This window comes from Fulmarus glacialis, unplaced genomic scaffold (genome assembly GCF_000690835.1).
Source record: "Fulmarus glacialis isolate BGI_N327 unplaced genomic scaffold, ASM69083v1 scaffold22850, whole genome shotgun sequence".
Classification (NCBI taxonomy): Eukaryota; Metazoa; Chordata; class Aves; order Procellariiformes; family Procellariidae; genus Fulmarus; species Fulmarus glacialis.
In genome coordinates, this window is record NW_009188604.1 from 1645 (window position 1) to 16175 (window position 14531).

Genomic DNA, 14531 nt, shown 5'->3' on the forward strand with positions numbered 1-14531 from the left:
AAATGGCATCAATAATGCACAACAGATCTGAATTTTTAACAACAAAGCCATATTTTTTCTTCAGTTCTAATAGTAGGGATCTCTGCTTTTAAAGCATGCTTTATTGGCATGAATTTTCTTTGATGGCAAAACACATGCAGATATACAATACAATGATAGGCGTGACATCCTTAGGTGACCAAGTATCTATTAAAAGTTTAGTTATTGCAAGTAATCAGGAGCTACAGCATCAGGTGCGGTTCTCTACTTGCAAAGTAGTCATGTTTTGAGAGGTGATGGTAGCAGCCTGCCAGCATTGCATTCTGCTTTCAGCTGCATGAGTTGAAACTCCTAATTATGTTCCTGTTTGATGCAGCATCCAATGGGCGGTTTGTTAAGCACTTGGCAATGCTGCTTTTTTTTCTAGTACATTGCAGCTCTCTCAATTACTGTTTTTCTGAGCGCTTCTTTGTTAGGAAGGAAACACATCTTCTCCCCACCTGTTTTTTTTAACATCCTTTTAAGAGCAATAAGCAGCAACTATGCTATTTCCTGTTAATCATAATACTAATACTGAAAAAGTAACTAACGTAAACACCCCTCATATATTGAGATATGTGATTCATTTCAGTTTTAAAGGTGACATTTTGGGAGAGAGGTTGTACTCTGCAACAGAGGGAAGTCTCATAAGGCTGGGGAGGAATCCTCAGAGATGCTTAAATAGGTAGTTTCTTCCTTGACTGTTGCTGTATTTTGGGAGGCATTGCTGTAAAAAGTAGAAGCATTTTTCTCTATATCCTTTCCATCTCTTTCCAAATAGAGCATGCCACCAGTGATTTTTGCCAAGAACATTTTGCTGAATGTACAGAATGGTCAGCCAGCAGTTTCTGTGCTATGCTGTGGGGAAGAGGGATGCGGCAGTACTCCTGTGTAGCTTGCTGGAAATCTTGCATGTTTTCCTAAATTGGTCACCTATTGCTACTCTTGATGGATCTTAGAAGATTATGACTGCCAAGTAATAGCAAATCCTACAAACTTACTCATTTGAAAATTGTCCATTATTCTATCCACTTTTATTTCAATTCTGCCAGGCTGGACGAACACTGCACAGCTATGGAGAATGAACCAAACACAACAACATGTTCTGCATCTACAACTACTATCACTACCACCTCCACTTCCCGGACACAGCTGCCGCAGATATCTGTCTACAGTGGCTCTGACAGGCATGCCGTCCAGGTACTGGGCTATGAGAGATTCTTTCCTGTGCTGTACAGTGCTCTCAAATACAGGCATTGCACAATACTTTACACGAGATTAACTTTCCATTCTTAATTGCTGTCTTCTTTCTCAATATCTGACTTACTGGTTTTCAGAAGATATTGTTTATCAAAGGGTATCGGATCACTTCAGAATAGTGCAGGGTACAGGCTTGCCTCCCAAATAAGGGAGGGGGAAATGCTATGCTAGAAAGCTTAGTTTTTTCACCATTCCCTAAGGGTATGGATTATTAACATAAGCCTTTACAAAATAATGCAAAATAAAGCTGTTCGTTTGACCAGCATTGACTACAGGGATCCAGAGGCATCTCTGTGTGTGTAACTGCTGCTTTGGATCCAGCCCCCTCTTGCTGATCCTTAAATTAGGTCTCCTCTGTATGGTCCATTCTGTTGGGTTTGATAATTGAGTCTCTCTTACGCTATCCTGATCTTTCAAAAAGCAGAACATTAATGTAGGACTTGTTGACAAGAACCTAAGAGACTTGGATGTTGCGTTATGAACGATGCTGTATTGTCAGCTGATTGTCAGGCTTTCCTTGAAAACATGGATATATTTATGTTGACTGTATTCTGTGACTTGGTTGAAAACAGTGATGGAGCAAGTTCAGTATTACATAATTGGTGTGAAAAGAATTTATTTGGTTTTATTTCCTTGTAAAGGTAAACTTCAGCATCATGTCAGCATGGTGTGTACTTTGTAATTGTAATTAATTACCTACTGATTCATCACAGGTTATTCAGCAGGCCTTGCATCGTCCTCCTAGCTCAGCTGCTCAGTACCTCCAGCAGATGTATGCAGCCCAACAGCAGCATCTAATGCTGCAGACTGCTGCTTTGCAGCAGCAGCACTTAAGCAGTACCCAATTTCAGAGTCTGGCAACTGTACCACAGGTGAGAGCGAAGATTGCTGAAAAAGAATGGTGTACTACTTTCTAGAGTAGGACTACAATTCTAGAGCATTGTCAAACATAATAACAGCTTAAGTGCCTGAGCTTAATGCCTCACAATAATTCACTGTTACATTTTAATGACTTTGTTATTTTAAATTGTATCTTCCTCCAAACTATTTGGAGGATTTTGTCCAGTGTTATAGATGCTCCAGTAGGCGACCATTCCATGCTTTATTGCATACATTATAATGCATCATGTAAATCATCAAACAGTAATAAAATAAATATTAAAAATAGACTAGTTCAATCTTCATCCTGTGATTTTCTCTAAAAGTTGATGGGGAAAGCAATGAATAGCAATGTATCTTAGTGAAATCAAATAGAAATAATGAACATCTGATATCTTAGTGTGTTTTGCCACACATCTGGCTGCATTATAAGTAATGGCAAAATTCAGTTTTAACCCTGAGTGTGGAAATGTAGGAAGTAAATGACATTTCATTTCTGAAGCACAGCTTTTAACATTAGTGAACACTGGAGGAGACCCGTTTTAAAAACTCAAGCAGTAGAAAGATTTCCTTTCACCTCAGTTGACCTTGGATTGAGAATACTATCTTGCAGAGATGGTTGTTAATGATTTTACACATGGAAATGCTAAAACGGAGTTAAAGACTTCAGGGATATAGCTGTTTGTGGTCAGAACTGGGACTGACTCTTCTATGCTCCTGGCTTTTTCTTCTATACCTTTTCCATTAGATTGTGGTAATATATTGATTTGTCATCTTTTTGTGACGGATTTGTGTGTGCATGTACAGTTACCGAGACAGAGCAAAGAAAATCAGATTGGGGAGGGCTAAGAAGTTTTGGTATGCAGTCTGTTAATACAGAAATCTAAATCACTGTCCCTGTATTCATCTGAAGGGCTGGAATAGCATACTGTTATAGATACTATAGACACAGATGTGCATACATAAATTATCATTCTAGAATATGAGGGTGTTCTTTTATTTTTAGAGGATTCTAATCATAATAAAAATTATGATGTGAGTTTTAATAATGACGGTTTTTAATGATGTCACATTTTAAGTTCTGAGCACCATAGGTAGTGAGCTGATCAGTTAGCTCCATCATTAACAGTTTGATAGACTTTAACTCTGATAGTTTTTCTTCAAGTCTTGATGTACAAGAATCTGAGTGCCTGAAATTGGGTAGGAATTCAAGGCATTTAGCACATTGCAGTTGGCATTCCATAGTGCAGAGTGCACTTTGCTGAAAACTAATTCCACTGGGTAAAGCATTTTTACTGTTAACTCAGAGAAAAGGTAATGGTTAGAGAGGGATGTTTCTGGTGGTTTATGCAATAATATGAACATCACTTAAACACTTTTTGATTTCAATATTTGACACATATTCTTGCTATTTAGGCAAGCCTGTCAGGTGGGAGGCAATGTACTTCCCCCACTGGGAGTGTCACTCAGCAGTCAAGCATGTCGCAGACCTCGGTACGTAACGAACAAAGCCCTCCATCCATTATCAACCTCTCTTGGTTATTATATAACTACTTGGAAAAACAGAAAAGATTTTAGTATTTAAATTTGTGTGGTTAAAATTAATATTGCAGAAACAGTAAGTAGAAGTATGACAACTGTGTAGTAAGTGTTGGCTGCGCTTCCAGCATCCACCTGATGCATGCTGCCAGCCGCTATCGTTGCTCGCCAGTGTTGGAGGCTTCCCCGGTTCCAGCCCACTCTTGGTGCTCTGAGGGGCAGCTGCTCACTCCACAAGCACTAATGACTGTTCAGACCACTGCAGGAGTCACTCCCTGAGCTTTCATCTCTTACATGATTTCTTACTGGATTTTTCACATTAGTTTCTTTATTCAGGGTACTATTGTAGGTTAAAATCATAACTGCGTATCAGTGATTAAAGAGCACCAAATTTAAAGAATCCAAGTCAACGCTCACATATATATATATATATGAAACTGATTAAATGTTTATAGCATTCATTCTTTTATTGATTATCATCTTTTATCATGCATCTTCTATGCACTTTCAATTACTTTATCCATATTCTAGGCATGTGCTCAGGTTTCAGTTATTAGCAGTTCTGTGTTCAGTTCATGCTGTATTTCTTTAAGCGGCATCTTCAGACATGTGATTTGCTCAGTCTCTTATGTACAGTTCTACAGTTGTCTTGAGTAGGACTTTGTTAGTCCTACAGACATCCTGCTTATTAATCATGCCCGCGAGCTGTTCGTGACTTCAGTGCATAGCTTCAGTGATTTAACTGTATTTTTTTTTTTAAGCTCTCATAGCATTGCTTTGGCTTATAGTTGTTAAAAGTAAAATCATTCATTCATTAAATTTAGGAGGGGAAGTCTTTAAAGATGTTAAATTAACATAATAATTGGGCTGGGATTTTTCAAGGAAATCTTTTTGAGTAAGTGACGAAAAAGAGCTGGGCACTTAACTCTGTTAGACCGGTTAGGGGAAAAAAAAAGGAAAAAAACCCAAACCAAAAACACAACAGCTTTTGTTTGAGAAGATGCTAAAGAGCAATTGTTCAGGAGCATTTAATATGAAATTTTGTAAAGTTTTAGTTTCCAGTCATTTTAAAATGTGCATATGTAGAATGAGGAATCAAAGTCCCTCTATGGCAGCACAAAGAAGTGTCCTGATCAGGTTGCATAACAAGCATAACAGAAGATATCAGTCCAGTCAGATAACATAATAAATTAAATATAAATTTAAAGATGCTTAAATATTAAAATTCAGGTGTTTTTCTTAACATATTGCAAGCTCATGCTACATATTCTGTAAATGTATATTTCTATGAGGTATATTTTTCAGACTTCATAATATCATTGTTTATACTCGTAACTGATTCTTATTATTTACTGCTACATGGTTGCTTGCAGTTTAAGAATAAAAATGTAAAATCTTGCCAGAATCCAGTTTTGTGATGATTGGCTCAATATATTTTTGATATCTTTACAGTTCAAAGATTTCAACTGCCCCTGCCATTTTTGTCAAAGGCTTTCTGGCTTTAGACCCTAGGATGAATGAATTTCCATGACAGAAGCAATATTTTTGTTTCCTTAGATTAACCTCTCCACCTCTCCTACACCTGCACAGATAATAAGCCGTTCACAGACCTCCAACACCACCAGCAGCAGTATTACCCAACAGACTATGTTGCTGGGGAGCACCTCTCCAACCCTGAGTGCAAGCCAGGCTCAAATGTATCTACGAGCTCAAATGGTAAGTTTTGATTACAATTCTTAAGCTTGGTTTTGGTCCGTCCCTGTTGTCTCCACACCCACCCCCACCACCACCCCCAAAAAAAGCCCCACCTTAACCGTTTCAGTTTTTATTTTGTTTCTATAAATTATTTATAAATATTTTTCTTTAGTTTCAGATAGCATTGAGAATTTAGTCACTACTTTGTGAATACATATCTTCTGAAACACTGTAGACATCAGAAGTAAAAGAATTGCTGTAGCTTAGTTCTGGTGAAGTTTGCTCAAGTGTTTTTAGCCTGGTCGTACTACACGTATTAAATTGATCAAACACGGGAAAAATGGAAAAAGAGCACCTGTCTTTTCTGGCTACATAGAAGGAAATATTGGAGTCTGTCTATATTCAAGGTAGATTGTTTTCTAATGCACTGGTAACATTCAGAGTTCTGACTCTTGATTAAAATTTTCTTCTCTTTAACTAAGATTGTTCTTTGCATTATTGTATCTAGAATTCCAGTTAGATATACAGTTTCATTTTCTTTGGAATCAGTGAAACTCATTATATTCTTGCAATTTCCTGTCAATATGGCATTTCCATTTCCTAATGGGCAACTTTGAAAAATCTGTTTAGTGTTTTGGTTTTTTGGTTGTTTTTTTTTTTAAATTTAATACTTTCTCAAGTGAGTTTCGCATGAATTGAACCTTACAATCTGTGTGGGATTTCATAGAAATTACTGGAGTGGTACATGAATGCTCAGGTACCAATCAGCACTTGGTAAAGACCAAAGACACTATTATGGCTTGTGTGAGTTGATGACCAGAGCTTTCTAGAGTGTTATGTTCAACTATATGAAACAGGAAGAGTCACTGTTATGCTACACTGAGATTCAGAGCCAGAGGTCCGTGACTGCAGTGGTATATGAAATTAGATGCAGGCATGAGTTCTTGCAGGAATTGCACCCATAAAGTATATTTGGGAAAAGTGATCCTTTGTTTCTTTTTCTGAGATTTTTCTTAGGCACGCACAGCAATGCTGTTATGCTATGTCGAGTTTGTTCTTTGGCTATTTTCATACATGTGTATTGAAAAAGTAGTACAACTTGAAGATAAGGATTTAAAGATCAAACACCTGTTTATCCATTTGTCAGTGAAAGGATTTCTTGAGTCTCTGGTTTGTAAGAAAAGCTAGGTGCTGAATGCACCCAGTACTATTTAACAGAACAGGAATTACAAATTCAGTTCATGTCAGTGCCTTTCAATATCTGTTAACAACTTAGTAGATGAAGCAGTATGAGGATGACTACATTTTTGTAGTAGCAATCTCTCAATGCCATGGATTATTGATAGAGTTTTCCTATTCATTTACACTAAATTTTCATGCAGACTTTCAATGTCAAATCCCATGCTTATTTGCATAATTGCTTTACACACCAGTTTCAAGAGAGAAACTTACCCTATTAGTTTCTGTTTAGAAAATGCTTGTATGAAAGATGATGTATATGAACAAATATTTTACATTGTTATATTTATTTTATATTATCATCTTTTAGTTTTATTTACTTAAACTACCATGATAAATTGTTCTTTGAGTAAGTTCATCTAAAAGTAAAAAAGTAAATCTTACATGTAGTGATGTACAGCTTCTAAGTTACATGTCTCTCTTTAAAATAGTGCATTTCTTTCACATATTTTCAAAGTTTCAGTCTGTTATCAGATTTTTTTTTTTTTTTGCTTAACAGCTTATTTTTACTCCCGCGACCACTGTGGCTGCTGTCCAGTCTGACATTCCTGTTGTCTCATCATCTTCCTCATCTTCCTGTCAGTCTGCAGCTACTCAGGTGAGTTTGCGTAAATTTATTAAAGGTATGTCCAGTAGAGTGGGCCAAAACTGAAAAGTAAGGAAACATTGTGCTTAAGTTTACTTGCTTATGAAAACTACTAATGGATACTGGTTATGTACAACTTCAGTGTCTTCCGTTTGCCATGATCACACATTTAGAGGTGATTATGTTATATGTAAAATTTGGATCCTGGATATGACATTTTAGGTCTTTGTAATTAGCTCTCATCTTTATTGCCTTGAATAACTTCATGTTATCAGCTGAACTTGTATCACCTTTTCACTGCTCAACATATTTATATATCATCTGGCAAAAATACACGGCGTAGCACAGATCACTACAGAACATACTAGTCACAGTCTTCCACTATGAAAAGTGAACATTTATCTAACAAATTTATGCTCTCATGAGAGATCTTCTGTCTTAGCAGTTTATTTAAAAGCCTTTGATAAACAGACCTTTTAGGTTTAGAAACCTTTTGGAAATCCAAGTAAGTTATACCAGTAGAATGTTCACTGACCTTATGTATGACCTCTTCAGAAGATTCTAATAGATTTGAAGACCTTAAAGATGTGTCACTGTTCTGAGATAATGGCAAACCGTTGAAGCTTGCCTTCCCTTTGCTTTTCCAGTGGGTATGTGAGGCGGGCAGAGCTTGCTGGAATCCACCTGTGTATTTATGAAGGATGTTGTTGAGCAAGCTCACAATCTTAAGTTCATCAGTTGAGCTTTTGTTGAAAAGACAGACTGCTCCTTCAGTCTTGGAGTTGTTACGCCTCATTAGCTTTTATCACAGCTGCCTCTCTTTCCTCCAGATTCTGCAGATCAAGTTTGAAAGTGCACAGAGGTTACTGGACAGGCTAGCAGCTCTTTTTGCATTTGTATCTCTGTCTTTTTTACATTCAAGGTAGAGATGTCAATAAAGCATATCACTTTACAGTCTTGGTCCTTCTGTACATCAGGGTTTTGGAGGTCCACTTTGCACAAGTCTGCCCAGCTGTGCAACTTCCTGAGACATCATTGCAGAGGGACAGTAGAATCTCACCCCAGACCATAGAGCATTATTCAGTCAGATGAGCTGCTGTGGTGATCCTGCCAAACTCAAGCTGTTCCTCTCCTCTCTCAATGTTCAGTACTGCCCTTTTGCCAGATGTTGTTAACCTTGGTTGTCTGGTAGTTTCTATAGCAGCAGTGACATTGTAAAGATCCAGTTTCATCCGTAGTCAGTGAGGCAATGGAAAAGCTTTAACACTGGTACACTTTAATTTTCTTACCTTGTGATAAATATGTCCTTAGGGTTTCAGTCAGCTGGGTTTAGAGAAAGTCTTTGTTTACCATATAAGCAAACCTGAGCAAGTAGGCAATGCCAGTTAATAACAAAAAAATGCATTTGGTTATATACATAGATGTGTATATTACACTTAGCAAAGAGGTTTGTGAAGGTATAGTGTGGTGATCTCACAGTATTGTCTTCCATGTAGAAATATCAGAGAAACTCAGAAGTTCATCAGTGATTAGCAGTGTCTCAATGGCACGCCTAACATGAACTGTTAGTGAACTGACACTTCTCTCCTACTTACTATTCTTCCCTTCTGCTTTTGTACTTTTACTTTTCATATGCGTCCCCCTCGTGTATGACCTGAACATCTCAGATTAGTTATCTTATTTGTTAAGGTGTGCTGAAGGTTGATTTGTACTCACAGAGATAGGATTGCAGTAAATGCCTCATGCATGCCAATAAGGAAACAAATACTGTTGTCTTCAGAACAGGATTTGGATGCATCCTGTGGTAACACGGAAAGGTGAGAAATAAAATGTCAACTAGCTGTTCGTTACACAAGTACTAACTGTTGAATGAGGAGGGGATTATGTAATCAAAACAGTGGATGGTCATAATAATTAGTCGTCTTTTTCATGTAAAGTGTGATGTAAACCAGTACTACAAGGGTAGTCGTTATTCTTGAAAATAAAACTCTAGCTCAGCACATAGGATTGGAAAGCTGGGATCATTCTGCACAGAATCTTGCTGTGGTATAACAGACATTAGTGAAAATAATCACTGACTGATTTACATTTCAGAAGGCAAATCTTTTGTTTCATGTGACATTGGAGGTGTCATGATGAAAAGGTACATTAATATTGCTGTAGAAATAAAGGGCTCAGGTTTATTAAGACATGGATAACATACAGCAGATTCTGGTTCCATTGACTACCCAAGGCTTTAGTTTGTGTTAGTCTCTGCAAACATACTTACAGACCACTGCACTTCTGCAGCGTCTGTATAAAAATAAAATTGCATTTGCTTGAGATGCTTTGTGTCATTCACTTTGAAGACACAATAAAAGAGAAAAAATGCAAGTTTTAATTCAAATTAATGTAATGAACAATTTCCATTTCTTTTAAAAGTTCAATAAGATAAAAAGACTTTCCTGTATTTTCTTTATCACTGAAGTAATTCAAGATCACTATTCTTCTCTAAATTTTGTGGCTTAAAAGATACTTTTATATGCAGATTTTTAATTTCTCCTGTATTTTGATCACATGGGATGAGAAGCATTACATAACATTATTTTTTTGCTTTTTTGCCTGGATTTTTGTCACAGATGTTTATATGCGTTGGTTTTTTTCACATTTTGCTCATTTCCCAGGTTCAGAACTTGACATTGCGCAGTCAGAAGTTGGGTGTATTGTCAAGTTCACAGAATGGCCCACCAAAGAGCAGCAGTCAAACTCAGTCATTGTCTCTGTGCGCTAATAAACCTGTAACCAGTTCCAAGGGCAGCCAACCAGATCCCTCAGAAAGCAATAGAAAAGGCGAGAGCCCAACTGCAGAGTGTCGGAGTACACCAGTCACGCGGACATCAAGCATACATCACTTAATAACACCAGGTAGGATGAAAATGGAGCTATAAGAAAGTTATTTTAATTAAAGTTAATTTGTATGTTATGGTTCTGACAGAGTCCAATGCTCTCTGACCGTGTTCTTTTAGATATTCCACATGAAGACAGTTTGATGTTTAATAGTAAATTTACTTATTTGTTGATATTGGATGTTACACAGGATTTTGATTTAGCAGAGTGATACAACAATGTTCTTAAATCACAATACTAGCACAATATAGCAATTGCAATACATAGTTGAATCACAGTACAAACATGATTCTCATTACTGGTCTCATTGTCAGGACATGTCATCCCCAGTCTCTGGGAAGCAATATGTAGGCTGAAACCACCTCAAGCCTTTTGCTCTCATCAAAATCTATTTTGTTGGTGGTTCTTTTTTTTTTTTTTTTTTTTTTTTGTCTTGTCTGTGTCATCAGAATGTTCTTACATCAAGTGCTTTTATAAATCCATAGGTAATAGTGCCCCAGAATCATAGTATTTTGTATTAAGAGATAAATCAAAATAAGCATGCAGTTGGTTGGATAGCATTTACATTGCATGCAATGTGTTTGCATTTTAACTTCCTTATTTTGAAAGAGTAAGGGTAGTCTAGACAATTGGTCTGAATTCTGTGGAATTTAGTTTGGCTTAATGGCAGCTTTTAGAAAAGGAGTAAGACTGCGAGGCAGACATTCTTGAGGTATTGAGCCCTAATGGTCTTAGAACTCACTTCTGTAAGGAAAAACTCCATCTTAGCTAGCAGAATAAATAAAAAAGACAACGTAAATGAGTTTTCTCAAGTGGAAAAGACAAAGCAAGAAGAGGTTTGCAGATGTGTGCATGTGCTGTAAGGAATTACTAGTGAATCACTAGTTCACTTAAAGGTGATGTGATATCTCTGGAAGCTGCACTATGTTTAGATTCATACCTTTCAGTTTGTGTGTTCAAATTCAGGCAAATACTTTGAAAGGTTTTAATTCATACTGAACCCTTGGAATTTTGTTTAGTCTCTTAAAATCATATTACCTAAACTTTAACTTAGTTATCAACAAATCCTGTTGATTGTGGCATGCTTATCTATTCCATTCCAGTCTGTTTCAAAGCAAAGGTTAAATCCATTTAAAGTTGCATGAAATTCTTAAATAAGTGAAAGCTGGATCAACAATAATCTTAGAACTAGCACCATAAAGTTAAGTGTAGATACTTTTATATAGAAAGTACTTATGTGTGTATATATATGTAAAAAGCATGGCTATGTTTCTTTATTCATTGCTTCATTTTGCTTTGGAAATTGACATATTCCCCTAATAAATTGTTCTTGTGTACTATATGCTGTCAAAGATGATATTTCTAAATATTTCTAACCCTTCCGAAGGGTTGAAAAAGTTGTGCTGGTCTTACTTTAAAGTAAAAACGTCCTTTCTTTTAGTATTTTTATAATGTTCTCTGGACTTAAAGAAATAAATACTAATTGTCACCTTTTTTCCCCCCATCACAGCTTCATATTCTCCATTGCAACCTCATTCTCTAGTAAAACATCAGCAGATCCCACTTCATTCACCACCTCCAAAGATTTCCCATCATCAGCTGATATTGCAACAGCAGCAGCAAGTCCAGCCAATCGCATTTCAGACTCCTTCGGGTCAGGAACCCCCGCCGTCACAGCACTGTCTACCACTCCCAAGCCATGGTCTTCCTCCAGGTTCCAGCAGTGTCCAGTCTCATTGCTCACCGATTCACATCCATCCTTCACCTCTAACGCTGTCTCCTACTCCATCCCAGTCAGCTCAGCAGTCAGTGGTGGTATCCCCTCCACCTTCTCACTCCCCTAGTCAATCACCGACAATAATTATTCACCCTCAAGCACTTATTCAGTCACAGGCAAACTCCCTTGTGCCAACAGCTCTTCAGCCAGAGCAGACTGCTCCTCAGCAAACTGCTACCAATCCAGTTCGACCAATTGCACAGCCACTTAATCTTCCATCACATCTTCCACTTCCATCTTCCCCTGCTGTACATATAGGGTCAGTAGATCAGCCCAGCCTAGTTTCCCCAGGCCAACAGATCGTGTCCTCGACACCACACCAGCAATATTCAGCCTTGCAGTCCACACCTATCCCTCTTGCAGCTCCTCCTCAGCTGTCAACATCTTCAACCCAGATTCAACAACTGCCATTGCAGTCTGTGCAGTCTTTACAAGTGCAGCCTGAAATTCTGTCCCAGGGCCAGGTTTTGGTTCAAAACACTTTGGTTTCTGAGGAAGAACTTCCTGCTGCAGAAGCTTTGGTCCAGCTGCCATTTCAAACTCTTCCACCACCACAGACTGTTGCAGTGAATCTTCAGGTGCAGCCATCGGTACCAATTGAAACTCCAGTGGTAAGTGGTAATATTGCAGTCCTTTATTCTTTATCCTCGGCTTCTCTAAAGAGCTGTAAATCTGGCCCATTGACTTCAGAGGGAGCCAAACCAGGTGCTAGACAGAGGACCAGAAGAAACCTATTGATTACAGAAACGAGTTTTAAGAAAACAATAGACACTTTCTTTCCTCTGATTTTTTTTTGGCTTTTTGTAATGGATCATCAGTCAAGAATATCAATGAAGAATCATGAAAGTGCAACTTTTTGACCTAAAATCTTACCTCTTAATGAAATTGCAGCAGTTAAAAAAGCAAGTAAATATATGTCAAGGATTACGTCAAAATGAATTTTGATAAATGTACCATAAGGACTGTAAGCTTTTACCTCTTTATGTTAATACAAACATATAGGAAATCAAAATTTTGAGTAGGAGAATCATCTCTATACTAGGTGCGAAGGCGTATAGCAAATTTATAGCAAATTATTAAGATAATAGAGTTCTGGATAATTAATTTTGTACTAATGTTGAAAAGGTCCTCTTCATAAAAGAATAGGGGAATTTTTGATGCTGTCTCAGTGTTCCCCATCACTGCCATTTAATTTAGTTCAATGTTAGTCTCAGACGTCTGCAGTTTGTAACTGAAGGTTTCAGCTTCACTCACACTGAACTAAAATCATGTCCAGTGAAAGTAAAATGATACGCAAATAATGCTGACATCTAAGATGGCATTGCTAGGCTTTAGTGGCAACATGCTAATGAGATTAACGTGAGCAAAAGAATCAACAGCTCCTGTAGGCTTTTTTCAGGCTACCAACGGGTTAAGGAAGAAGGTGTGCTGTTTTTTTTAATTTACATTAAAAGGGTAACGATAATCTCAACTCTCTGATATTTCATGTAGAGATTGAGCAAAAGAGTAGAAGCCAGGTTTGCTTTTGACAAAGTGGTGTTTTACATCCTAATCTGCTAAACTGGCTGTCAGTAATTCACATGAATTTACTTTAATAGTTTTGAGGAAAATACCTTATAATCTCTTATAACCACTAATGCTTCATAGTCTTGGTGTACTTTTCTGCAATACTCAGTTTGATTACACTGCTGTATAAGATAGAGAACAATTTGCAGGCTTGTCATTATGTTATAAAGCTTGCATTTTACAGAACTGTTTAAACAGCTACAAATGTTTGTGTAAATAAAAATACAGTAAACTGTAAAGACAAGACATTGAAAAAGTCAAGTTCTCTGGTCTGATAGGAGAACTGTGCCTCTTTATATTTTGCTATTTGTAACAAAATACTTTAATTTTGCTCTCATAGACATTGTGACGTCCCCAGAGTTCATTGTTTTGTATGCAGTTTGGAAACTAGTATATTATTAGGAGATTAGCATATTTTAACATTTTAACTGGTAATTTATTTTAAAAATTGTATTTATGCAACTCTTTTAAGGTATTAAGGTAGAATGGAAATCTCTCTAAAGCAATAGTTTGTTGGATGCAGATTTACCAAGTGGAGAATGTGTGTGAAGAAGAGATGCCCGAGGAATCAGATTGTGTCCATATGGCTAGAACACCTACGCCACCCACTTTGTCTCCACCAGCCATAACCTTGGGGAATGGAGAGGCTCTTAATTCAGAAGATCCGTTGTCAGGTGAGAACAAATGTCAAACTAAGGTAGCTGTTCCGCTTAGAAACTTCTACTAGTTATTGATGTTTTAAAATAAAAATCTATGATTTTTATCTTTTTTATAATTCAGTGGTATCTTTTTTTTAAATAAAAGAAACTATATGAAATATATTAGAAATGTGATAGAGTGAATGATTCAGTCCCAAAGGTGTAGCTTATATATGTATTTGGATAACGTGTAATACGGAAACACTTACTTGAGCTCTTTTATACTAAAATATTAACAGGAGTGTCCATCTCCAGTTAATCTGTAAGTGATAGCTGTGTGATATGGGCAAAATATGCTGACTGATCTGGTGTGAAGATTGATTTTGCAGAATCAGGGTCAGCAATTAGAAGTTGCTGGCGGAATGGTTGATTATACTGTATGAGTACG

At 37.1% G+C, this 14531-nt stretch overlaps 1 protein-coding gene across 1 annotated transcript; it reads left to right on the plus strand.

Moving 5' to 3' along the window:
• Positions 1 to 1092: 1092 nt before the first annotated feature.
• On the plus strand, positions 1093 to 14119 carry LOC104069525 (polyhomeotic-like protein 3; the record flags this gene model as incomplete). Its single annotated transcript, XM_009579326.1, has 8 exons — positions 1093 to 1218; positions 1992 to 2150; positions 3574 to 3651; positions 5254 to 5412; positions 7130 to 7228; positions 9880 to 10120; positions 11613 to 12490; positions 13969 to 14119. Coding segments are annotated over exons 1-8 (1891 nt in total), but the record flags the coding sequence as incomplete, so codon positions are not given.
• Positions 14120 to 14531: the final 412 nt, after the last annotated feature.